General features: G+C 40.4%; 1 protein-coding gene across 21 annotated transcripts in view; it reads left to right on the plus strand.

The window, feature by feature from the left end:
- The window catches only part of tenm4 (teneurin transmembrane protein 4), a 249886-nt gene that overhangs the window by 132729 nt on the left and 92604 nt on the right, over positions 1 to 24553 (plus strand). For 12 of the 21 annotated variants that reach the window (XM_078929945.1, XM_078929943.1, XM_078929946.1 and 9 more), the window contains 6 exons: positions 1634 to 1708; positions 1938 to 2036; positions 6788 to 7023; positions 15530 to 15694; positions 20027 to 20241; positions 21190 to 21400. In XM_078929945.1, coding sequence (XP_078786071.1) covers positions 1634 to 1708; positions 1938 to 2036; positions 6788 to 7023; positions 15530 to 15694; positions 20027 to 20241; positions 21190 to 21400 — 1001 coding nt within the window. The remainder of the gene's footprint in view (positions 1 to 1633; positions 1709 to 1937; positions 2037 to 6787; positions 7024 to 15529; positions 15695 to 20026; positions 20242 to 21189; positions 21401 to 24553) is intronic. The other 9 variants (XM_023962054.2, XM_078929951.1, XM_078929955.1 and 6 more) reach the window with 3 other exon arrangements.

Genomic DNA, 24553 nt, shown 5'->3' on the forward strand with positions numbered 1-24553 from the left:
TAAAGTACTGAAATATTTTGAAAACCAACTTTGATCAATCTATTGGCACCCAGCCATTTAACAAACCATAAGTCCACAGGATGAAGCACTGAAAACTATAACTTTTGTTTGTCAGTAAAAAAGGCAATTGGCCAATTAAGCATAGCTAAGGAAGCAGCCATGCACAGAATTATTGTCTCTTCCTTCAGTTTTTGTGAAACGGTTCACTCAACGAGAAAATGAGAATCAATTTCAGCTGGTGAGATAGGACAATGCAGAAGGAATGATTACACATCCAGCTCCAGTTAACCCTGAACAGGTATTCCCAGAGGAAGAAAAAAGACAGATGGTGGTGAGGGGAGGGGCCGAGAGTTTAAGTAACCACTGCTTGGTAAAGGAATCCAAGCAAAAACATCCAAATCAGTAAGAGAATCCGTGTCGATCGTGTCATATTTAGTTAAGCATTTGGCATAACTGCCCTTATGGGCTGTCTGCGGGTCAAAAATGGACAAATCTGGTGAAATAGCAAGATCATAGAACGCCAATGAGCCCATAGAGCAAATGAAATATTTATGCACATTTTTTCTATAGGCATATTGGGGGTGACAGGTCGTAACAAACACTTACACAACACATAAGTAAGTAAGGGGGAAGTAGATGAGACGCCGGCCATACGGATCATTATTTTTTTTTTAACCACAACACATCATGTGAGTTCTGTTCACATGATAAATGCGCACTCCATGCTTGCAGACTGACTGTAAAAAATGAGTAAATTAGAGAATAGGAGCATAGTTCATGTGGTCATTCTATGGTCACTTATGTATCATCTGCACAATCCATCCGTACGCCATTCACACACGATCACTAAGAGGCCCGTACTCGCACCTTACTAACAAAGTGTAAGTGTACTTCTTAGTGTAAGGACACGGTAAAAAAGCATCTCCTGCAGGAGTACAACTTGCATTCCGAATGCGTCACGATACACTGACCACACACGATAAATATACATTCCTTTTCCACAGCACCACTTGAAGTGGCCACACAAGCATAAAGACAACTGAAAGATACTTGAATACCTTAAAAACAGCCGCTCCTCTCTACGACCCTTCATGTGCCTAGACAACCCAAAAACCTGCAGAAACTGAACAGGGTGACTAAGGCTTTAGGTATGTAAATTTGAGGGTTTTTAGACCTCAATTGTCACTTTTTTGTAAAACTTAATGTCGCTGATGGTTGTAAACCTGATAAGATGTTAAAGACCTGATGATAGTTTGAATTCTTAACATAGAAATGGTCGTTTTCTTTTGTTCCTCCACCAGAACCCCTCTGGTGTCAAGACCTCCAAAGCCTTTTCTCTTGGACCACTGAATGTGTTCATCCCGCCCATTGCATGTGGACAGTCGATTCAACCTTTGCATTGCTGCAGTACTTATGGAACAGAGCTCTCATTATAGGAGACACATTTAGCCTCTAGATTTTACGATGAGCCGAATATGTGCCAAAACGAGAAGAAAAGAGTTATAACTGTCAAACAAAGTAAAAAGTTAAACGTTTGTTTGTGACCGTAATGGTAATTTAGCTTGCCTGTAACAACTGTAAAGTAATTCTTTTTAGTGATGCATTGTTTTTTTTTTCTAATTACGACCTAAAGGAGCCAGAATACTCTAATGTTTGTCAAGGAAGAGCAAGACGCTTGCAGAGAAGGACAGGGCTCGTACAAAACCAGGTACGGTAGAGTACAAACAAGGGATGGCAGAGCTAGATGTTACCTGTTTCACTCCTCAGTAGATGTAGTTCCATAAGGGCCTTGGTTTGTGTGTCCCATGCTGCCCATCTGGATGTCCGTTTATGAGTTGATGTTGCTCGCCACTCACTCTCTGTTTTGGCACGTCTGTGTTTCTTGCACGTGCGTCTCTCATACTCGCTTCCATATCCATCTTTCCACCTGTGTGTAGAAACATAGTAAAGCAGGCATTCCTAGAGACTTTACAGGACAACCTGATTGAGATGGACATTCTGGCATCGGCACGCCAAGATGCCTCGTATCAAGATGGGTATGTTGCATGTTTTGCTATCTGCCTCTGCTTTGCAAAGAGAGAACAATAAATGCCTGCACTGTTTTCTTTGTATTCCATCAGACATTTTCATGTTTGAGATGCTGTCAATCATCCCCCTGCAGTGCTGGAGGACTTTGCTGTAGTCCCTCCCCCTCTCCCTGTTCGATTTAACTAACAATTTGCATTAAGTCACATTGCTGGGTTTCATTGCTTTTGATGTATGTTAAACACAGGCGCTTTGTAGAACGCCCCAGAATGAGACAAGTCACACAAATAGAAATATGGTCAGAGTGACTTTCATCGCTGCGCCTTCCCCAGACAACATTCAATCATGTTGCTGTCTTGCAGGAGTCTCCCGTTAAACTTGTCAGTAAAATGGCCTTGACAACAAATCCGCCGCCGCCGCTGTGGCTCTGATGGCCTGATCATGTGGCACTTGGACATATACCTCTGCACGCTTTGGGAAACAGTCGTCTTCAAGGACGAATGCATTCGCTTAACTTCGCGTAGCCCTTGATGGAGTTTCTCCCCTCTGTTTATCCTTGAAGCACACAACATCGGGTCTTTTTAACCCTTTAAAACAGGAGCTTTAGTGCTGACATTCTTTCGACTACCGTAACTTTTCGACCGCTTATGCAGTAAATGTAATTTAGGCACAAGAGGAAAGCAGCCTTGTACCGAATTGCTACACTTTAATTGTAATGCAATTAACATTAAAGCAGCTTCAGACGCAGCTTCAGAACCCATGTTACTGTACTTTCCGCACTATTTAGCACGCCGGATTATGAGGCGTACCGTCAAATTTTTACTTTTTTCAAATGTTTCTCATATAGAAAACGCACCGGACTATAAGGTGCATTAGGCAAGACAGGGTCAGAAATAAGTCTGTCAGTTAGTCAGATTTTATTACCTGTGGTCATTGTACCTAACTCCCAAACTTGCTTGTAACAAATTAAAAAAAAAAAAAACACAGCCCAACACTGCTATACGTTAGCTGCATTAACTAATTAGCACCCAAATTTTTTCGTAACATGTAAAAATACAGACTGATACCGCCAAAACGCTAACGCCTAACCTTTTAAGAGAAAGGAAAAAAACAACAATCAGACAAGGCTAGCTGCGTTAGCTCATGAACAATAACACCCAGACCTTGTTCACAACTTGTAAAAAAACAGACTGACATTCAGAGTGCTATGTACCTCCCAAAATGGCTGCGACATCAGTAAACACAACCAAAATGAATCCATAGGCCAAATAAGGCACTGCGGATTATCGAAAGTCATCTTTAGAAAACTTATGCTAGTTCAAATAGCATGCGTTTTTTGTTGCAGGGCACGTAGTCAACGTAGATTAGCTGATTCTGTCGCAGAGAAAAGCGGCTCTGGGCCGTTATGAAACACTTTCTGTTAGCTATGTTTTGAAAAGCTATTATAAAAAAATCAGTTTCTCCACGTCAGAATCAGGGATTCGCGTTGATTTCGTAAATAATCATAGGGTTACAGCGTGTCAAAGAGCGCAAGTGTTATTTAGGTGTCGCCGGCAACATCTCCAGGGTTAAAGACAGATGTAAATGCTAACTTTTTTATACTTACATTTTTGCACAAACTCAAAAGCTAAAAACAAATAAAACAACAAAATGTTTGTGGAGGACATGACTTAGCTAAAATTTGTTTAGCATCTCCATGCTGATAAAACTGAAACAATTGCTATTTTTGTGTTCAGAAATCCATTTTATGGATAGATAAAACAAATGTCTAGAGGGGCAGGGAAATTGATATACCGTATTTTCCGGACTATAAGTCGTTCCAGAGTATAAGTCGCACCAGCCCAAAAATGCATTATAAAGTAGAAAAAAACACAGATAAGTCGCACTGGACTATAAGTCGTATTTTGACGGGAAATTTATTTGACATAATCTGAGACCAAGAACTAATAACTTGCACAAACTCATATGACACAATCATAGCAGACTGTTTATCTCATAATTTCACAGTAATTCTTTCTCATACTTATTTATTTATTCCTTTCATGAAGCATCATTAGCCAACTAATACTCTGTTTTCCTCCTGTATTTGTAGAAACAGTTGTCATTTTTATTGCATTTCTGAATAAATGAAATCATTGGAAAATAGAATATTATGTTGTTAGCCTTCAAGATCTTACACTTAACATACCTCATACATCAAATTGACCCAGGAACATCATCTCTGTTCCTCACAAATGAACATAACAGGAGGGTTAACAATGTATTCATTTCAATTTAGTTCTAATATAAGTCGCTGCGGAGTATAAGTCGCACCCCTTGCCAAACTATGAAAAAAAGGGCGACTTATAGTCCGGAAAATACGGTATGTCTTGTTTCCTATTTTGATTAACTCATCCTGGTAGATCACTCTAATGGGAAGGGATTATTTTCAATCCAATCCGTGCTCCTATCAGTGGTGATTTTGCTCGTTTCCTATAAAAATGTGTATAAAAAAATCTTTCCCACATATGTGACCAACATTCCCAGTTATTGTATGAACTGAGTCGAGTGTTTGAGTCTGTGCAATTCCCTTCAAACATCCAGCTATAAGGCAGCAGGAAGAGCATTCAGAGCATGGCGGCTCTACAGTGAAGGAATATTAATCAGAAGCAATACAGATGATAGGTTGTCTCCAGTTCTTAGGAGAGATGCCGCACTACATTCAAATGCGGACTAAAGACTTCGCTCCTAGCACTCTATTAGAGTCTACTAACAGCTGTCTGCGAAGCCCACTTCAACTAATGATACCACGGTGGAGCGAAAGGTTCTGAAGTCTCCCTGAATAATGTTTAGTTTATTCTTTTCTTTTTCTATTTTTTTTAAATAAAATTGCTCTCACTTGTGCTAAAGTTGTGGCTGACTTACAAAGAGCTCTTACAGACCTGATGTTAGCCTTCACCCTGACTAATTCCATCACAAACTGACATGCAGAATTAAAATGCATCTCCATGAGCGTCTTAATTGCCCACTTGTAATGTGCTTTTAATTAGACTTTCTGTATGTAAATAAACTGGAACCCCGTGACCCTCAGTCAAACGCCCAACAAAGAGCCTGCACTGATCTGCATTGTGGTTTATGGTTTGATGAAGTCTTAACTCAAGAAAAAGCTCAGGTTTCTAAAAGTTTAAAGTCCTCATGATTAAAATCTATTTTCTTGTTGGCTAAAACACTTTCTGTGGTTCTGTTTCCCCGTTTTATCGGCCTTTGCTATTTTTTCTGTATTTATTTAGACAAATTGCTTCTATTCTGGTTTCTGTTTTCCTTGTGTTATCTGTTTGCAGTCCTCACAGCTGCTTCCTGTTTGCTTAATATTCCTCAGATTTTTTTCCTGAGTTCCGGTTAACCTTGTGCTAGATAATTCTGTTTTTTTTTTTCATTTACTTTTTTGTTTGTTTTATTACTTTTTTTTGTGGACCCTCATTATTTTTCAATAAAACGATAAATTAATTTAGCAGGAGACCAGCAGAAGTCGTACATTTACGTTGCACAAAACATTTTTTGTAGAGTTACGTCCAACTGAGCCAAAAGACAAAGTTGTTTATGTATTGCTTTTGTTTTCTGCTACTCTTTAATGACTTTTACTGATGAAAACCCCAGAATTTCAGTTAAAATATGCAAAGTGAAACGATGTTAAGATTGTTGAAAGAAACATTTTTAAGCTGATTTCATTGTGGCTGTGGATTTTAACAACCTGCACCCAAAGCTACTAATGAAAGATTTATGATCAAATCCTTTTTCTCATTTTGTCAACTAAAGCAAACAAAAATGGCTTTAGGTTCTTTTTACATTGCTGTTTGTAGAGTTAGTAGAAGTTTTGCTTTATTTAATGACTATATAGGTGCTTTTATTTTGTAAATATGAAATTGAAGGAAATATTAATGACTCAGATATTCTGGTCTGCTCCACAGTTCATGGAAGTGTTATTTGGATGCCAAAAAATAGTTAATAAAAAAAAAAAAACTGTTTCCTACTTATTAGTGAAGATTATTATTAATTATTAAGAGGTTTTTTTTGGCCAGAGCTCTAAATTGACACAACCTTTGTTTAAAAAAACAAGCCTTTAATAAATATGACAACTTTTAACTGCATTTACTTTGTAAAAAGTAATTTTCCTTTTATTTTACTTTACTGTTTTAGTCAGTGAAACTTAAAAATAGCGAGAAAAGTGCTGAGAAAGCAAAATGTAAAATGGGCGGTGTATGTACCACGGATTATTAACAAACAGGAAGCAGCTGTGGAGATTGCAGAGAGAAACCCGGTGTGACAGAAAATTGAAACAAAACAGCAAACTGAGCGGTCTGACTCTAACTTAAGTACATTTCCACCTGATTTTCACACTGCTTGTTTATGATGGAGTTAACCCGGATGGATGTTAGCGCCTCGTCTGAACAGAAATCCCAAGTTATGAATGGATTTATCGTAAAAAAAAAAGTGATTGAAAATACAGTTAGGGGGCCCTAAATAATTTAAATGATTTGTAAAAAAAAAAAATTAAAAATAAAATGGAAGCCTCAATGGTAAATTTAAGTAATGGAGATTTAAATTAAATTGTTTTAGAGTTTTTAGGTCCAGTTTAAAAAGTACCACTAATACAGAGGAATTCAAAAATTGAATACTAGTAGAATAATGGATGGTTGAGCAAACTTTGAAAAATGAAAATGCTTAAAAAACTTTTATTTTGAAAAACGTTTGGTTACACTAACAAGAAACTGTGTTTTCTCAGGCACTTCCTGTTCAAACCAGGTGGAACATCACCAATGTATTGCACAACCTCACCGGGGTACCCGTTGACCTCCAACACCGTGTACTCGCCTCCTCCGCGCCCTTTACCTCGAAACACCTTCTCTCGACCTGCCTTCAGCCTGAAGAAACCCTACAAGCACTGCAACTGGAAATGTGCTGCTCTCAGTGCCATCCTCATCTCCATAACGCTGCTGCTCCTGTTAGCCTACTTCATCGGTAAGTCTCGCTGTGCCTTAGCAACGCAGGAAGAGGCCCCCCCGCTCCATGACCAGTTTAATCTGGAGGACTCTGTTCCCCGAAATGCAGTGATATTGGGACTCATAGATTGACTCCTCTTCATTTGAAAAACATTACCATTCATAGATTGGGTTGGGTAGGATCTGCGGATGAGCGACCCAGCGACTTTCCTTTTTTTATTAAAAGACTGGATAGGAAATAGATTAAAAAGACATCAGGCATCACACACGAACAGACTCCACGTTTCGAATATTCATCCTCTGTGATTGACCAGCTCTTCCAGGTCCCAGCTGGGTAGGGACCATCAGCTAAGTTATGCTATTAAATCAGTTCTGCTCAATTTGTCTGCTTTCATCCTCCAAAAAGATTGAAATTCATAGTCGAGCATGAAGTCTCCATATTGCTCGGTGTGATCTGCATCCAGGCTTTTGGTCAAAGGAAGAAACTTCTTCTCGTATGCAGACGTTTTAAAATAATACAAGCGCCTCTGCTTTCACTCTGCCTGGATGTTGTTTTCTCACCTTAAAATGATATGTTCTCCTGATTCCTGATTTTTTGTTGTTGTTGTTGAAACGAAGTATGTATTCATTTTTATGTAAATTCCGAAAGGAATATGTTCCCTGGCAAACTGTTATTATTTAAAAGAAACCAAACAAAACAAAAAAACAGCAAAAGGGGAAATCTATGGTTTCCTGCTCCCTACCAGGTTGTTGTTTCCTGAATATAAGGCAACTTTGGTGAAATTCTTACAAAACTTTGGTTGGTTTACATTCCTTAAATGGTACAGAGAAGGGCTCTAAGGGAAAATACATCAGTTTTTATTCAGTTTTGTGTTTTTTTTTCCTTCCTGGTTTACGGTTGTGTTTATACTGATGCTGATGCCTGACCAGGGATGTCTGGTGAAACCTCACTCTGCCCCAGTTCTTCAAACCAGCCACAGTGGGGTTCATTTAACCAAGTCTCAGCATGGATTCAAGGAAAAGCACCATTTGATGGTCCTCACGTGTGGTAAAGATAGTTGAGTGTGAATGCGCTCCAAGTTTTGAGGACAAAGACTTTCAGGTCCAAATGCCCCCAAAACACAGATAGTTTTTGAAAAATGCAAATACAAGAGTACGAATAGGAAGAAGGAGAGTTGGAAGTTTGAGTTTCTTGGTAAACCAAAGAGGACTTTTGGGTTCCACATAGATTCAGGAAGTAAACTGGGGTTTTCCCAAAGCTGGATTCGCAATGTCTCAAGATCTTACACTGAAGAATTTTGCTTCTTAACCTGAACTCTTTAATACCTTTAACATCGGAGCTGTTGCCAGTGAGCAGGAAATGATCCATGCTCTTCAATCCACTTTGACGTTTATCACAATTTACATGATTCCAATGGATTCTGAAGTGAAGAAATGCAGCTTTGAATCAGACACCTATTCCTCTTCCTCGGTCTGAATAATCTGCGGAGTCTCTGATTGCTGTTCATCTTCCACTTCGTTTTTTAAAATGTTAAAAAAACTTTCTCGTTGAGAAAGTTCCTAATAACTGCCTTATATTTTCTTTCACTGACAATCTCCATCACAGAGTATTAATACAAGTTGAAGTTTAGCTTTGTTGTAGTTTTAGTACGCTGATATCATAGCAAGCAGCAGGATGCCAAAGGGTTAAAATCTTTAGTATGGGAGATGTCGCCTGTGGACAGGAAATAAGTCACGCTCTTCAAACTACCGTAATTTATTGACAGTTATCGCAATTTAATCCCAATGGATTCTGTATTTGCGCAAAGCTGCGTTTTTCAGCATCAGTATCCGTTGGAATTACGTAAATTTTGTAAAAAGTTAAAAAATTATAGTAGTTCAAGAACGTTAACTCTTTGTGTCCGAATTCTTTCCCTTCTCACTACGTAGTGCATATGCTTTTGCAGCGCTATCTGAATCTATTCCAAAGTCCAGGCCCCTAAATATTCCCTAGAAGTCTCTGCAGAAATTCAGTATCCATTGATGCTCACTAGATAGACGAATATAGACCACAATCCATTGCGTTTAAACAATTTTTAATGTGAAAAATTATTTCCAATGTATATTTTATAAACCATCCTTTTTCATCGTTTTCATCTTTTAAATGAAATTCAGTCCGATGAAGTTCTCCGTTGTTAAAGAAAACATAGATTGGCTGTTTAAATGCTCGGACAATGGAAAAGGAGGCAGAACTGTCAGGAAATAGGAGCTAATGTTTTTTTTGCGTCAATTTTCAATGAATGAATTACAAATTCTACGAACGTGGAGAAACAAACGTACAAAAAAATGTATGGATTATGGGTGCAAATGAAATCAAATTGCTTAACTGTCGCAATGTTGGCCACAAACAGGAAGTGATGTAATAATCGCGCATGCGTAGACCAATTGGGCAGCCGTTACAGATCAGGTAACAACAGACATGTAGGAAGAAATGCATTAGTTAGTTTATTACATCTTATGGTCACAATTAACCCAGGAATCCCGACAAACCAACTAACTTTGATCAGTTACAGAATAAAACTAAAGGTTTAACCTGTTTTTAATAAATGACCGTGTTTTGAGGTTTTCTACTATTTTCATCAGCCATGTTCAGCTCAGGACAGCAGCCTTGGCCTTTACCTGCCAGAATTGCTCCAGTAATCTGTGAGGTTTATAGCTGTTCATGAACGAGACGATGAAAGTTACATTTTCATCTGCTGATGCCAGTTTGGACAAGAGGAGCATCTTTTTTTGTGACAAGTAATTAAAGTTCTGGCGAATGTGTGGCTCCAAAATAAAAGCTTCCATTTCATGTATCTTACATTTGACTGTCAGAACCGTTTTTACATATAAATTGTTGTGTAGCTGATAGATGTGGGAATGCTGGGGCTCATTTGCATGAAGTCAAGAAACAGGAGAATGTTCCGGCTGGTTTTAATCAGGGAGATAAATGTAATTCTTTTGTTGGAATCCGTTGGACTGTGACCATAATAGACGCCATTGTTTTTGTTTTTCCCTTCAGGCAAAATAAACTCAAATCTGATTCTTTCATGGCGATTATCTGTGAATTTGCAATTTCAACTCTACCAAGTTGTGGTTTGGCTTATTGGGTTGGCACCCCTGCCATGTTTGAGTGCAGCAGAAGATATCCTGTGTAGGTCTTCGCCTGGCCAAGCGCCAAAGATCCCCATCAGCGCGGCTGGGATTAATCAGGGTGTGTGATTATATCCTACAAAACTCCGACCATCTCCTCCAGCACCGCAAGTAAACATGTTGGAGGCCGAGCCTCGCCCTAAGACTTGGGTTTTCCAATCAAGAGTGAGAGACAGGTTTAATTAAAGGCTGATGAGAAAATACATTTAATTTCAAGAGCAATTCATTATTGAAGCTTGTAATTGGGAATTCTGGATGAGATGTCTAATAAACCCAATTATGGTTCTTGACAGGTGTTTTGACTTCCAGCGCAGTTTGGGTTTTTTTCTTCTATTTTTCCACAGCTGTGTAATTTAAATGTGCGAGAACGGGGTTTTTGATGGCACCATTTTCTCAGTGGTTGCTTGCTCATTAGCAAATTTGTAATATTTTTCTCACTTTAGGGTCATCAGTGTCCTCCTGTTTTCACTTCCGTTCACCATGGGAATTCAGCCAAGGACAAAGAGGTTGTGTCTCAGAAAACCGACTCACCTCGTGATCGTCTGAACAAAAAAGGGGCTTCGAATTGTAGAGAGAGGAAGAAAGAGAAAGAAAGAAAGAAAAAAGAATGGGACCGCTTATCTAAAAAAATTCAATTACCCCTTTAAAATTTAAAAGGTATTGAGCTGCTTTGAAATCAGATAAGAAAAAAAGTCAGAGTTTTCTGTATCTTTTATTTACAGAGTTTTAACGTCATGCTAGTGTTTTCAGACACATAAAACAGATTTACTCACACATGGGAGTGCACTTCTTCATGCAGGAAAATTAAAGTTCTGGAGTGACTCCATCCACTACGGCAGAAATTGTTAGTCGTTAAGATTCTGGTTAATTTTTATTTATTTATTTGTATTATTGATTTTTCACAGCACTCACACAAGGGAAAAAACCTAGATCTGTTTATATTACAGCAGTTAAACACATGGCATTGTACAGATATAATGCAACACTTAAAAAAGCTACTTTTTTCTCCTATAGTTGTGCTATATTTTTATAATATAATTATAAAATATCAATATATATAATAATTGTATTATCTTATTTCTATATATGTATGTACAAGTAGAGAGAGAGAGAGAGAGAGAGAGAATCAATTTCATAATACATATATATATATATCTTATAAATATGTATAATAAATAAGAACATGTATTACTAATTACAAATTTATTTTTTTCATATGTATCCCTAAAATCTTTAAATATCTTTAAAGACTTTTTATGGAAAGCCGATTTTTAAGTAAATCAGACTTATTTTAAATTAAATTGATACATTTATCTCTTGTGCTATCCTAGGCACTTTAACATTGGGAGTTGGGTCATCTAGACCCACTAGACAGTGGGCTGAACCTTTTTTCTTCAATGATTTGTGAACCTCACTGGTGTCCATGGATTACATGAAATCCTCTACACCTTTATCCACCTTTGTCATGGTAGGGAGAACAAGTCAATATAAGGGTGGGGTCATTTTGACCCCACAAGATAGGACAAGGGTTAAATGAGTATGTCAGATTACAACATAATACAAAGTTCAACTGTCATTTTCCTTCAATAACTTGTTGGGTTGAACCTGTGCGTTCGTAGTAGTCATGTCACTGGCTCTGTAGCCCACGGTGTCCTGGCAACAGAAATGTTCCGTCTGAGTTCTATTGGAGGTTCATCGTTCCTGCTGTGACAGACTTCACAGCAGGGATGATGATTGGCTGACAGAAACTTTTGAAAAATGTATAATTTTTTTGTTTATAAAATTTTGTTGGCCCGATATCTACGATTGTGGTTGGCCAATAGAAAAATGTTTTACTGTTTTTTCCGCACTATGGGATGAATGCTCTATTTTCTATCCTCACAATACTTGTAATTCCCACCCTTATTTACAACATGCAGAAAACCAAACTGAAACTACTAAAACAAACGTTATTGTGACTACACTAACTCCGCCCCGCCCCCCCCCCGGTTGTTAATACGTATAAAAAACAGTCTGACATTGCTAGCCACAATAACACCCAAACAAACGTTTTGACAGAGCGCCGTGCATCTCTAAAAATGGCTTCAACATCAGTAAACACAACCAGAATTAATCCATATAAAAGGCACTCTGGATTCTAAGGCCTACTGACGTTTTTGAAAATAAGACTTTTAAATGCGCCACATATTTTGGAAAATGCGATACAATACTAACCAAAAAGAAGTAGAAATCCAGCAAAATAAGGATGAATATGACCCACATTTAATCAGAGGTTAGTTACTTTTCTGAAATTTAACAAAATGTTGTTACTCTGTAAAAATTGCATAATTTAATGGACACTAGGAAATAGCTAAAGGATGTGCTGATGGTTTTGAAGAAAATTTGTTAGACAGACATTATTTATGAATTTGATTGTGTTTGGTTTAGTGTAAAAATTGATTTCTGTGAACTAGGCTGCACAGAACAACCCTAGTAACAGATGCTTTATAGGCAGTACAGCTTTAGAAAACGCCAAAGGCTATATGCTCAGACATATTTGAGTTTTCTGGATGTTTTTTTTGCAGAGGGGGAGATAGTTTGCCTTTTGGATGCTCACTGTAGTGGATGATTTTGACCATTAAGATAGGAAAAAGAGCTTCTCTCCATCATAGCTTCCACTGAACCATGCACCAGCTGAAAAGTGCTCTGATCGGGCAACGGAGGCGCTTTTTTTTCCCTTGGTGGCAGATGACTCACAGCTCCGACTTCCTCTGAATGGCTGAGAAGTCTTCAGCTGCAGTACCTTTTGTTCCTTAATTGGCACGTAGCATGACCTAACTTCCTGCCAAGAGATAAGCGAAAGGAGGGCACAACATGAGCTCAGGACAAAGCGGTCAATGCTATAAAGTGCAATACTCTTGACAGGTCACTGGAAACACCGGCGCTCACACACACACACACACACGGCTTTCACCGCCAGTGACCACCTCATTAGAAGAACCTTGTTCTTCCTGCTACCTGTCTTTATTTCACAGCAGCACCTGAGTGTCAACGCAGGGCGTTAGCAAAGTTTGAAAAGCAAGCAGGAACAAAATGAGAAGGCCCGGGCCTGGCTTGGGTCCAGTGCTCTGCATATCATAGATAACATGAAGGCGCTCAAGTGAATCTCACAGACGGGGGGGGGGGGGGGGGGGGGGGGGGGGACTCCTCACCCATTTTCTGTTAGGGGCCTCGGGGATGGATGGGATGAAGAATGCCTCTAAAAAAGATGTGGCTGTTAGGGCGCTTGGAACGACACCCTGCCTGGTGGTTTTACAATCGTTCAGAAACACAAGCCGAGGCTTTTATTCGTTTTTTCCCCCCCCCATTTTGTCCGTTTTTGTAGAGCTACAGATAAAAGGAAGAGCCTACCAAATAGAAACACTGACACAGTCGCTTTCTCGAGCTCTGGACAGACAAAGAGCAGATGCTGGGCTTGCTGTTGACTTTTCATCATCTTCAGCGCCGCATTTTTCATTAGAAAGAAATGTTTCTCAAACGCCCCACTGATTAGTTCTGATTATCCATTTATCAATGCCACAAACACTAAGAATAGCAATTCGTGTGAAATTCAAGTAAAAAATAAAGCATAGCTCTTATTTTCCAACATATCCCTTTGTTTAACTTTCAAAATAAAAGAGCAGGCATGGAAATGAGCATGTCATTGAGGAATGAGGTCTTCACTATGTCCTTTTGCCTTTTTACACACGTGTCAAAACATTTTCTTGTTTCACTGTCAACCCTTTAACACTGGAGATGTTACATTAATAACCCTCGCTCTTTGACACACTGTAACTCCTCAAGAATTTACGCCATCAATGAGAATCAGCTGATGCTGACGTGGAAAAAGCGTCTTTTCAGATCAGTTTAAAAGCTGCTTTTAACTTCTGAATCTGCCGAAAATACATCATTTGCGTAAACGGTTGAAGGTAGCAGAAGGAATGTCAACACTGGAGTTAAAGCTCCTCTGTTAAGGGTTTGTTGGTCCCTTCTGGACGTTTTTTGGTTTCTGGTTTTCCTCATTTTCAGCAGAAGCTGGAGTGAAATCCTCGTTTCCACTCGGTGACGTAGCCGTGAAACACTCAGCAACCAATGGAAATAAAAACAATAATAAAATTCTAATGATGTGTTAGACTTTATTGCTTCCCTTATTGCTTTGGGAATGCACTGAAATTGCTTCAAAGCAGTTTTCATTCAGAGGAAATCTGTTTTGAATGATTTGCAGTGTTGATTAGAGAGTTCTTAATTCAACATGAACATACATTTATGTACTCTATGTTTTTAACTCTATAACACTGGAGATGTCGCCGGAAACATCTAAATAACACATGCTCTTGGACGTACCGTAACTCCTCCAGCGTTTATGCTATCAGCGTGAATCAGATTGTGAAAAAATTGCTTACATAGAAGCAGCTTCAACACATTCCCAATGGAAAGGGTTTCTTAACGGCACAAAGCCACGTTTCTCCACTTCAGAATCTGCTGGAATTACCTTCGTTCCAGAAAGAATTCAGAAATAACAGTAATTGTAAGAATGTAAACATTGAAGCTGAACGTGTCTAAGAATCCAGGTGATGTAAATGGTTTTCTCTGATCCTGCTTTTCCTTGAGGCCGGTTGTGACATTCACTTTTGCACTTTAGAGAAGGGGAGACTAAGAATCAAATGGGGCAAGAAAGCAAAAGGCTATTGGAGAGGTCGCACTCCCTCTTTCCTTTCAAGGCCGTCCAATAATTTGACTCTTTGTAATTGAATTGTGCGGTTATTTTCTGTAAGAGCTTTGAGAGAAGCAACAAAACGGTGAAACAGCTATATTGAGTTTCTAGGCTTCTTTCTGCTGACTGTTGACTTCCAAGTTGGCTTTTTCCTTGCTAAGCTGGTGTTGTCCATTCTCTTATTGGTGATCTGTCATGGTCAGCCCCTCCTCCTCCTCCACCGGCCGCTCTGCTGCCATTGTTCCAAAGGACATTTCTTTTGTCGACCTTGTAAAATATCAGTATGCCTCATCTGCTTTTGTGAACGCCCTGGTTTGGCTCTGCTGATGTGGTTTTCTTTCCCCCTCTGTTGTCCTTTGGTTTTGCTGGTAAATATAAAGATAATGGGATTGGGAAAATGACAAGGCGCAGTGGAGGGTGCATACTGATGCTAGGGCGACGAGGGGGGGGGGGACAGATGCTCTCCCGTGGGGGTCAGCATTGGATTCATCGTGTTTGCGCCACTCAGCACTTTCGGGGAAATGCCATTAACCATTAAACCATCTTTTGTCAATAACTGTGGTTCCTACATTCCTTCTTTAAAAAAAAACCTTCAACGAGGCTATTCCTTTCTGTCTTTCAGCCATTCACCTGTTGGGGTTAAACTGGCACCTGCAGCCAATGCAGAGACAGATGTACCAGCTGTCGGAGGACAATACAAGTGGCCTAACCTTTCCTACAGACCTAAGCTTGCCACCGTTGGGCAACACGGGTTTGGAGATACCAGAGCGCAGGGGAAAAGATGACGGTAAGTCATACATGTGTTCAATGTGGAACATTGGTAATACTAGTGATGTCCCCAACAGCTTTTTGGGGGCCCCATTCTGATACAGAGTGGCACACCAATACTTTTGTAACCCATTAAAACAACGAACAAATTTGACAAAAGATCCAGATATTCTTTCAGTTACTTTCTTTAATTTTAAGGGAAAAAAATTCAAAGTATGTTTTGAACAAACAGCTGAGGTCACATTTTGGAGCCACATATTTTAAAAGAGGTGCATGTCTGAGTAAAAGTTCAATAAGATACGGATTTTGATTGTGCGATTGACTGAAAGCAGAAAGGTTCAGGGTACAGGAACTCTTTTTGTTATGATATTTAAAAATGTGAATTTCATTTGTTTATTTCATTTGTTCATTTTTGAGATCACCATAAAATGGCTTTGAGGTTTTTTTTTGTTTTTGTTTTTTTTATAAATGTTGTTGTTATATGATGTGTTTATGTCTGCTAAGCACAGCTAATGGGGATCCTATAAAAGATAAATAATAAATAATTTTATGGTTTAACACTAAAGCTGTGCTCTTCTGTGAAGTCGATTAAACAGTACAAACAGTATTTTAACTATCAACTAGAAAAAATGGTTAACTATTAACTTTTCTCGGAGCATGCACTTTGTAGACGCTCCCTTAGCAGCTTCCTTTCCGTCCTATCTCTACACGGATGGGGCGGTTCTCATTAAAAAAGAAACAAAAGCCCAATCTTTTTTCCTTTTAAAGGCCTTTGTGGGTCGTTGTTTGAGTTAAGATCAAATTACCCTCAGTTTAAAACTTTATTGGAAGACTCATGAGCCTGGAAGTCTGAATGCGTGAACATCTCGCTGACTTCAACGGACTGTTTTAGTGCGCCTCCTGTTTAAACTGGTGCCGTACTCTGCCGCGCTTTATGCCAATTAAATGTTGTGATGTGCAGACTTCTACTATGGCATTTATTAGAAAAAACAGCTTGAAATATGAAGTGTGTTTAAAGTAATAAAATAAACACCCAATTCCTGATCTTGATACAATATCAGATTCCAGTCGAGTCTGAAGCGACACGATCGGTCCAATTTCCAATTAAGTGACCAGATCCGGAAATACCTAGTAAATACATGAATTATATAAATCTGATTTTTTTATTTTTCTGTTGCCCCCTTATGAGAAAATTTCTAATCCAAAACAAAGTTTTGCAAATCTTAGTTTACAGTTGACATTTCGGAGCTCATGCCGTTATTTTGTGATCCACTTTCCCCGTCTTTCTTCGTTCGTCTCCAGGGTTTGCAACCAGATCTTCACTGTAATCCGCTAAAAGTTGGTGTAAGTGGGAAGTGTTATTTGTTCCTGGAGGGAGAAAATGGGACAGCTTAAGGGACGGAGTATCCAGGGGGCTGCGAGGGGATTAGCTCCTCTGTCCTCTTCAGAACGGATGTGATCCTTTCATCTTCCAGTTTGGACTCGCCTTTCCTTGGCAGCCAAAGAAAGCGTGTGCTCAACCCCACGGTACCCACGGCTCAACTCCAGGAAAGTTTGCTCCGTTCCATTGTCGAGCAAACAGGCCCAGATCTAACCAGGCGATTTACCATGGGAGACCACAAAGGTGGAAGACGGCGCCATTACCATATAGATGAATCCAGGAGTTGTCGTTTTCATTTACCGGCCGGGGTGAAAGTGTGTTTTGCCAACAACAACCGTGACTCCTGCGCGACGCCGAGCCCGCGCAGCAGCTGTCGCTGATTGGAAATCAATAGCCGTGGTTTTTCTGAGCAGTTTGCATCGGCGTCACCAGGAACGACGCCTGACTCCCTAATGTTTCCTCTTCTGATGCAAATGTTGGTTAAAATTCAAGGCAACTTTCCCTAACTGAAGACTTTCTTTTCACCTGAGCTTTATGTTTTAGAACAAAAAAAAAAGGCAATTTTCATTGGTTTCTATTTAGCCAGCCTGATGAGCTCACTTTTAATGGGCCGCATAAATCCACACGCTCCTCTCACCGAAATTAAACTGCGGATAGTTGCATTATGTAAAACCCCGATCTGGGAGATGGGGAGCAGCCGCTGTCTCTTCTCTGATAAATTCCTTAGCCACTGATGGACTTTTGAGAGGACTTCCATCTGGCGTGCCACGTGTAACCCTAAAGTCGTGTCTGCTTCCAAGTCCGGGGGGGTAGTTTGTATGGATGTCTGCTGCCGTCGACAGTGCTGCTGAAATTAGCTCATCTACACGGGCAAACAGATGTTGCTGCTTCCACTGAGCCCAATATAGGTTGTAATATGGAGCATATGGGCGATTTTTGCAAGTAGATGTGTTAATACCTGAGCGGGTAGTGGCAATTTAAATTCCCTGCTTCCATGATTACTATTTTTTTATGTATAACTTTAAATATCACCGTTGGAAAGGTTGAATTCTGGTAATTTGTGCTCAATCCATCAACCTGAACCATAGAAAGTCCCTCAATGTTTCAAAATTAGGACAATAAAAAAAGAAGGGGGGCAGTTTAAAAAGAATTTTTGGAAAAACAAATCTGACAAAACATTTTTTTATAATAGTCATCCAATTTTTTGCCCCAGTATCTTATTCATAATGTGCTAAAAAGGTGTCTCCATTGTTTTAAGAGCAGCCTTTATTTATTCCTCCTACGAATTTGTTTTATAGGGACAATGCACATTAATAAACATCTCTCTATGTAAATATGACACATTTTAGAAATAAAGTTAATTTACATCCGTAGTCCATAGACAGGACACAGCGAGAACAGGATGTGGCATTGGATTTAATGTCTAATGGTTCAAAACGAGGACATATGATAACAATAAAAGCAGATCACATGAAGTAGAAGGTTGAAAATAAATGTTTGAGGTGAGTCTGTAAGTATTGATGTATTGCTTTATGATAAAGACATTGTTACATTTAGGGTCAAACAGGTTGATAATGGCTGTTTTTCAAAATTAAATTGTTTTTTTTATACAATCATGATCTCTTATCAATATTTTTTAGTTGTGTTGTTTGGTTCACACTAGGGTCCATTTCCGAAAGTATTAAAGATACTGATTTTCTTTTTTTAACGATCAAATAAACCCAGTCCAGTTTCATATAGTGTGATCACAAATGAGCTTTTCTGCAGACCAAAGAGTGAAACTATACTAGTAAAGTTTAAAAAACCATTGTCCTGTGGGCAGTTGTACAACGGTGCAGATGCCTAATGATAAATAATGGACACATAGCTGGTACTGTGTATTTGCCAGATTTCTTTTTAATCTCTTACCAAAGGGATCGTTTGGGGAAATAACGGCCCTAAATGAGCAGCTGTTCAGACTGATGTTGCAGGTGCTCAGTGTCTCAAAAATGCAGAGTAGAAGCAATTTAACGTCTTCAAGTTTCTGTTTTATCCACCCAAGTAAACTTGGTCCATCCATTGACTGTGTATGGGAGTTGGACCCCAACGTTCCAAACAGGAAGTGCCCAAGTGGGCTCTAGGAAGCCAAAATCCCATAGACTTTGATACTCAACCATCATATTTTTTTAAAATAACCATTCTTGCTTTGATAACATCTTCTTGCTAATCCTATTTTTCATATTTGTAAGTTTTTTTTAAGTTATTCAAGCTATAAACTGTAATATAAGTAGGCGGTCTCACGTTGAAAGTTCAAAACAGATGTTGTGTAGCCCACTTTAAGTGGTAGGGGTGTGGACTTCCAACAAGCTGATTGGCGAGAGTGGTTGCCATAGAAACATTGTCGACATCTGGCTCCAACATCGCGGCATCCGCATCAAAAAAAAAATGGACTTCATTTCGCAGTGGAAGGAAGTCATTTTTCCTGGCTGACTTCACCCTCACCCCAGTTCTTATATATTGTCAATGGGTCAACAATTCTTACTGGCTGTCACAAAACACCTCAGTTTATGGATTTCCTTCTCTTCACTATTCTCATATCTGGACGATCTGCAGCTATAGATGGAACCAGGCGGCTGGACACTCTACCACCAGTCCACAGAGCTGTACTAAAAGCATCCTCTCCCTCCACAGCTGCTGTTTTTCTCTCCTTTTGAGGAGAATCAATTGTGCGTAGCTGAAGACATCTATAGGATAATGTACAATCGGATATTTCTCACTTTTAAACCCTTCAGTGGAACTGGTAATTGCTGGCAGTGGTCAGAGGGATCATTCATTATGTTTTTTTTTTTTTTTCTGCAGCTGTCAGCGTTGTGATTAAACGTCTGTGATATGGTCAGACTATCGTGTCTCGGCAGACTGACTCCCTCTGCCCTCCGCAGGCTGGATTAATGATGTGATCTCCTCAACCGATTCACTCTGTGTGCAACGCAGGCAAATTGGACAGCTTGTACCCAGATGACAGCTATATAGATATGGGGGAGATCGACGTGGGGCGCAAGGTGGCACAGCAGATCCCACCCGGGATTTTCTGGAGATCCCAGGTCTTCGTTGATCACCCCATGTACCTGAAGTTCAACGTGTCGCTCAGCAAAGATGCCTTAGTGGGAGTGTACGGAAGGAGGGGCCTTCCGCCGTCGCACACACAGGTGGGGCTCTTTCCCACATTTCATTTCCTTTTAGAGATTGTTTGCAGAAGACAGCGGTAAATTATAATTGCAATGTGGTGGGAAACAATTTACAGTTGTGTAAGATCCTGCTCCTCTTTTTCTTTTTTTTTTTACTCTTACCACAGAATATAAATTGGGATATTGTTTGAAAAAAACTAAGCATGTAGGAGCATGTCATGAATACAAACCACCTTATAACTTCTCCATTGTGTTATGAATCACTTTCTCCGCCGCAGAACGAAGTTGTGGAACGTTTCTTTCAGGTTCAGTGCCGTCAATGAATCAAGCAAAGATATTGGGCCAAAAGAAGAAGATTTTTCTTTGCACTAATTTCCCATCTATGTGTAACATGGAATGTGATGTATCATGCTATTAATCAAATCTGGCGGCTGACTTTGGAGGTTTCTGCTGGAAGTGCAACAAATTGCACCAAGCAGGAGCTCTGTTTGCAGGAATGTCCGGTGTAATTTACTTTTCACTTTTCAGATCAGGGCCGTCTCTTTTCTTCTATGTTTTACTTCAGAGGAAAAAACCGGAGTTCTCGTCCTGTGATGATTAAACAGACGTCCGGATTTCTCTCCTCGCTGCAGATGAAAATGAAAATGCCGTCCCATTTGTATTCATTGGCTCACCAATGATACGAGCAAATCAGGGCTCTGCAAACACTAAACTTTACGATGAATTCCCCAGTTTTCCTGTAATAATTACAAACAAGACTTTTGAGATTCTTCAGGCGATGAAATGATCCCGTCCTGGCCAGCAGAGATGTGTCGAGACTTAACACCTCTGGATGGATGAGTTATTCATGCAGACCAAATGATGCTGGGCTATAAAGAGGGCTGAAAGCACTCAAGTCTCATGTGTCACTCTAATGGCGTGTCTGCGGTCCATCCATCCATCAGGCCTTCTCACTTTCTGCTCCTGCAGTTTGACTTTGTGGAACTTTTGGATGGGCGGCGACTCCTCGCCCAAGACGCCCATGGTCTGGAGGGGCCCATGGTTATGCAGCGGAGTCTCGTACCCATCACCACCCACAACACGGGCTTTATCCAGTACATGGACTCGGGCATCTGGCATCTGGCCATCTACAACGACGGGAAAGAAATTGAAACCGTCTCCTTCATCACCACTCCCATAGGTGAGTGCCACGGGCGAGACACGAGGGGAAAACTTATGACAGCCATGCCTGATTTTCAAAATAAAACGGCTCAAAGGAGTACGCATAAAAGAAGGAGGGGGTAAGAGATGCTGGTAGTTTTCAGTAGTATTTTCAGAAATCTAAGGCGTGCCATCAATGAGTAATCTGTTTTCGAAATTGTGTTCATTATATAGGGAGCACCAAACTATACTGCCCATCTAGCCAGAAAAAAAGGTCATAAACAAGTCAGCCAGCCAGACGTTATTTTATTTTATTTTTGTTCATCTTGTCCTTCCCAGCAGCTGAGCAAACAAATACGAGCTGAAGTCCTCATGTTGAACTCATTTTACTGTAACAATAGAGAGGGTTATGAATCTTCTGACACACAAGGTGTATATTTGTATAAAACCCTTTTGTATTTGAGGCTAAACTTTATTCATATTACTTATGTTTGTACACATTTTTTGATGGACAGGAGGAAAAGAAAGAAGAGGAGAGAGTGGGATATTATAGATGGGGGATAGGGGAACAAAAGAAAAGCAAAATTTAATGACGTTTTATTAACATAGCCCAATATTACAACACAGGTGTCTCAACGGGCTTCACTAATTGTACAAAACATAAAATCAGTTATGAAATTCAGTAGCTGATTGCTAAACTAAACTAAACAGACTAAGATAAACTGGGTAACCCTGCTCTTAGACCCTCCTTCTCGGTAAGGAAAAACTCCTAAAAAAAACCTGAGTCCAGGGGAAAAAAAGAGGAAAGGGATGTTCACATGAAGGAGGGATCCTCTCCCAGTACAGACAGGCTAGAACTATTAGACAACAATTAGTGTAACGCTGATCAGCAGAGGTGTGGTTGTGTCGCTGTTTCCTGGAGCGCGCAGCGTCTCACACATTGTGAACGCCTTGCGGGCGCTCAGCACGGGGAAAATGCACACGCGCCGGTTACCAGCTGAACTCAGTTGAGGCAATCAGCGCTTAAACTGGGGACAGTTTAAACAGCATTTCGCAACGCCATGTGATACAACTGTGCTGGAGGACGGCAGCTTATCTACTGCGTGCGTGGGACTTGAACTTTAAAGGGCCACTGGTAAGCTCAATGCTGGACGTTTACTGCTTGTCTCATTGTTGTATTGTAACTCTACAACTACATTTGAATAGTCCAGCAGATGGGCTTCATCCAGATAGAGTTGGGGGATGGCTGGGGGCACGAGACGAGCCAGAGAGTAGCTCCATGGCCAGGTACAGGAGCAGAGACGAGCCAATTGGAATGTGGAATCCTTTTCTGTTCCCCCAGAGGGAAGTGGGAACGAGGGACAACTCATGAGTCGCAGAGAGGAAGGGTTAAAGAAGTTGGAGGATGATATAAAGAAGTAGGCGGGGTAGAAACAGAAAGCAACAAGTTGCTTGAGGTTTATCATCTTTACAGTCAGGTGTAGATGTTAGGTCTAGACTTTATTACCTGCATTCACAAGAATTCTAGAACTTGTTAGTACACCTGGCCTACCATGGCCACACCTTGGCCATGGTAGCGTATTCACAATAATCCCAACCCTGTTTGCAACACGTAAAAAAAATGGTATCGCTAACACAAACCTAACTGTGACTGCTCCAAATAAAACAAAAAAAAAAAAACACAATCCGCTACACGTTAGCCACGTTAGCCACCTTAGCGTGTTCACAAAAACAATCAACCAGACATTTTGACGGTGCACTGTGTACCCCTTAAAATCAATTTAATGTCAACAATCAGAATGAATGTATATGTAAGGCACTCAGATTATAAGGTGCACCGACATTTTAAAAAAAATTAAGGCTTTAAAGTGCAGAAAATACGGTAATCAAAGTGAGACGGAAGATTTCAAAATCAGGACAACAGTGCTTTCCTGCCATCACACTGAGTGATTGAGAGATCACATTATCCTCATTAGCCCGAGTGTCTCCCAAGCGTTTCAGGGGTCCGGCGTTTGCAACGCATTTGCATACAATCGAAGTATTATTGTGCCCTCCTGCAAGTGACATTTCTGATGCTCCCATTTCCATGCCGCTCTTCATCAGAGAGGGACGGTTTGCTTCCCCTCCTCTGATTCAGAGTGGCGCGCGCCCGTGTTCAGCGCGTTTCTTTGTGGAGGTGAGTTGGTACGCCCCCTCTTTGTTCTCCCCTAAGCGCTTTTGATTAGCGCTGCTGTTCCAGGCAAGGTGTGAGAGGGCCCGAGGTGTCGACTTTCACGGGGATGGCAGCTGGGAGCTGTTCTCACATGCTATTTAATTAAAAGCTCCCAGGCCAGAGTCCATCTGTGACGGGGGCCGTGCCAAGCAGCAGATCAATGAAAGGCTGTCCTCCTCTCTGAATGGAGACAGGCAGGAGATGCACTCTGCCCCCCCCTGCTGTGACAACAACAGCTGTAATTCAATACCTAATATATTATATGACACAAGACAGGGAGTAGGGGGTGGGGGGTCAGAGCGGCATGTTTACTTTTGCTTATTTCTGCTGGACTTGGTGTGCACCAAGGCCTCCTGCGGTTTGCATCAGAGAGGGAAACGACGGTGTGAGGGATTCTGCGCAGCGGACAGGGGCGGGGTCGGCCCGGGCAAGAATTCCTGCTCTGTTCTGTTTGTACCGGCGCTGATCTGCTCACAGGGGCTCAGAGGGAGGCAGAGGGGCCCTTTTAAAATGGGTCACCGGTTAAGTGCCCTTCAGCAGAAATTGAATCCACCAACTGCCTGAATTTTATTGAGCCGTGGAGGGATGGAGTTGACCTTCAAATAGAGCGGCGCAGGTATAGAAATATATGTGAGCCATATCCAGAGCGGACATATTGTGGAGCCTAAGCAGCATTGTTTAAAAGGCACTGGCAGGGAAATGATTTTATCACTTCTTACAGTTATGGAAGGAAATACGTCCAATTTTATTATGAAAGAGCCGCTTTTATTTTTTTATTAAAAGATGGGTTTTATCACGCCACATCCCCATAAAATGGTTTAAGTTTAAGGGGACATGCGGTGTGTGTCTTCAATCTGGATTGCTCCTCATTACTTGGCTGTAGCTTCTCCACGATGTCAAATGTGTTCTGCTGAATGTTTTGTATCACAGCTCTCTGGAGCATGAAGCCATTTGTCCTTCCTGCATAGTGCCAGACGTGCC

This window comes from Oryzias latipes, chromosome 13 (genome assembly GCF_053564925.1).
Source record: "Oryzias latipes strain Hd-rR chromosome 13, Olatipes_Hd-rR_3.1".
In the NCBI taxonomy this organism is placed as follows: Eukaryota; Metazoa; Chordata; class Actinopteri; order Beloniformes; family Adrianichthyidae; genus Oryzias; species Oryzias latipes.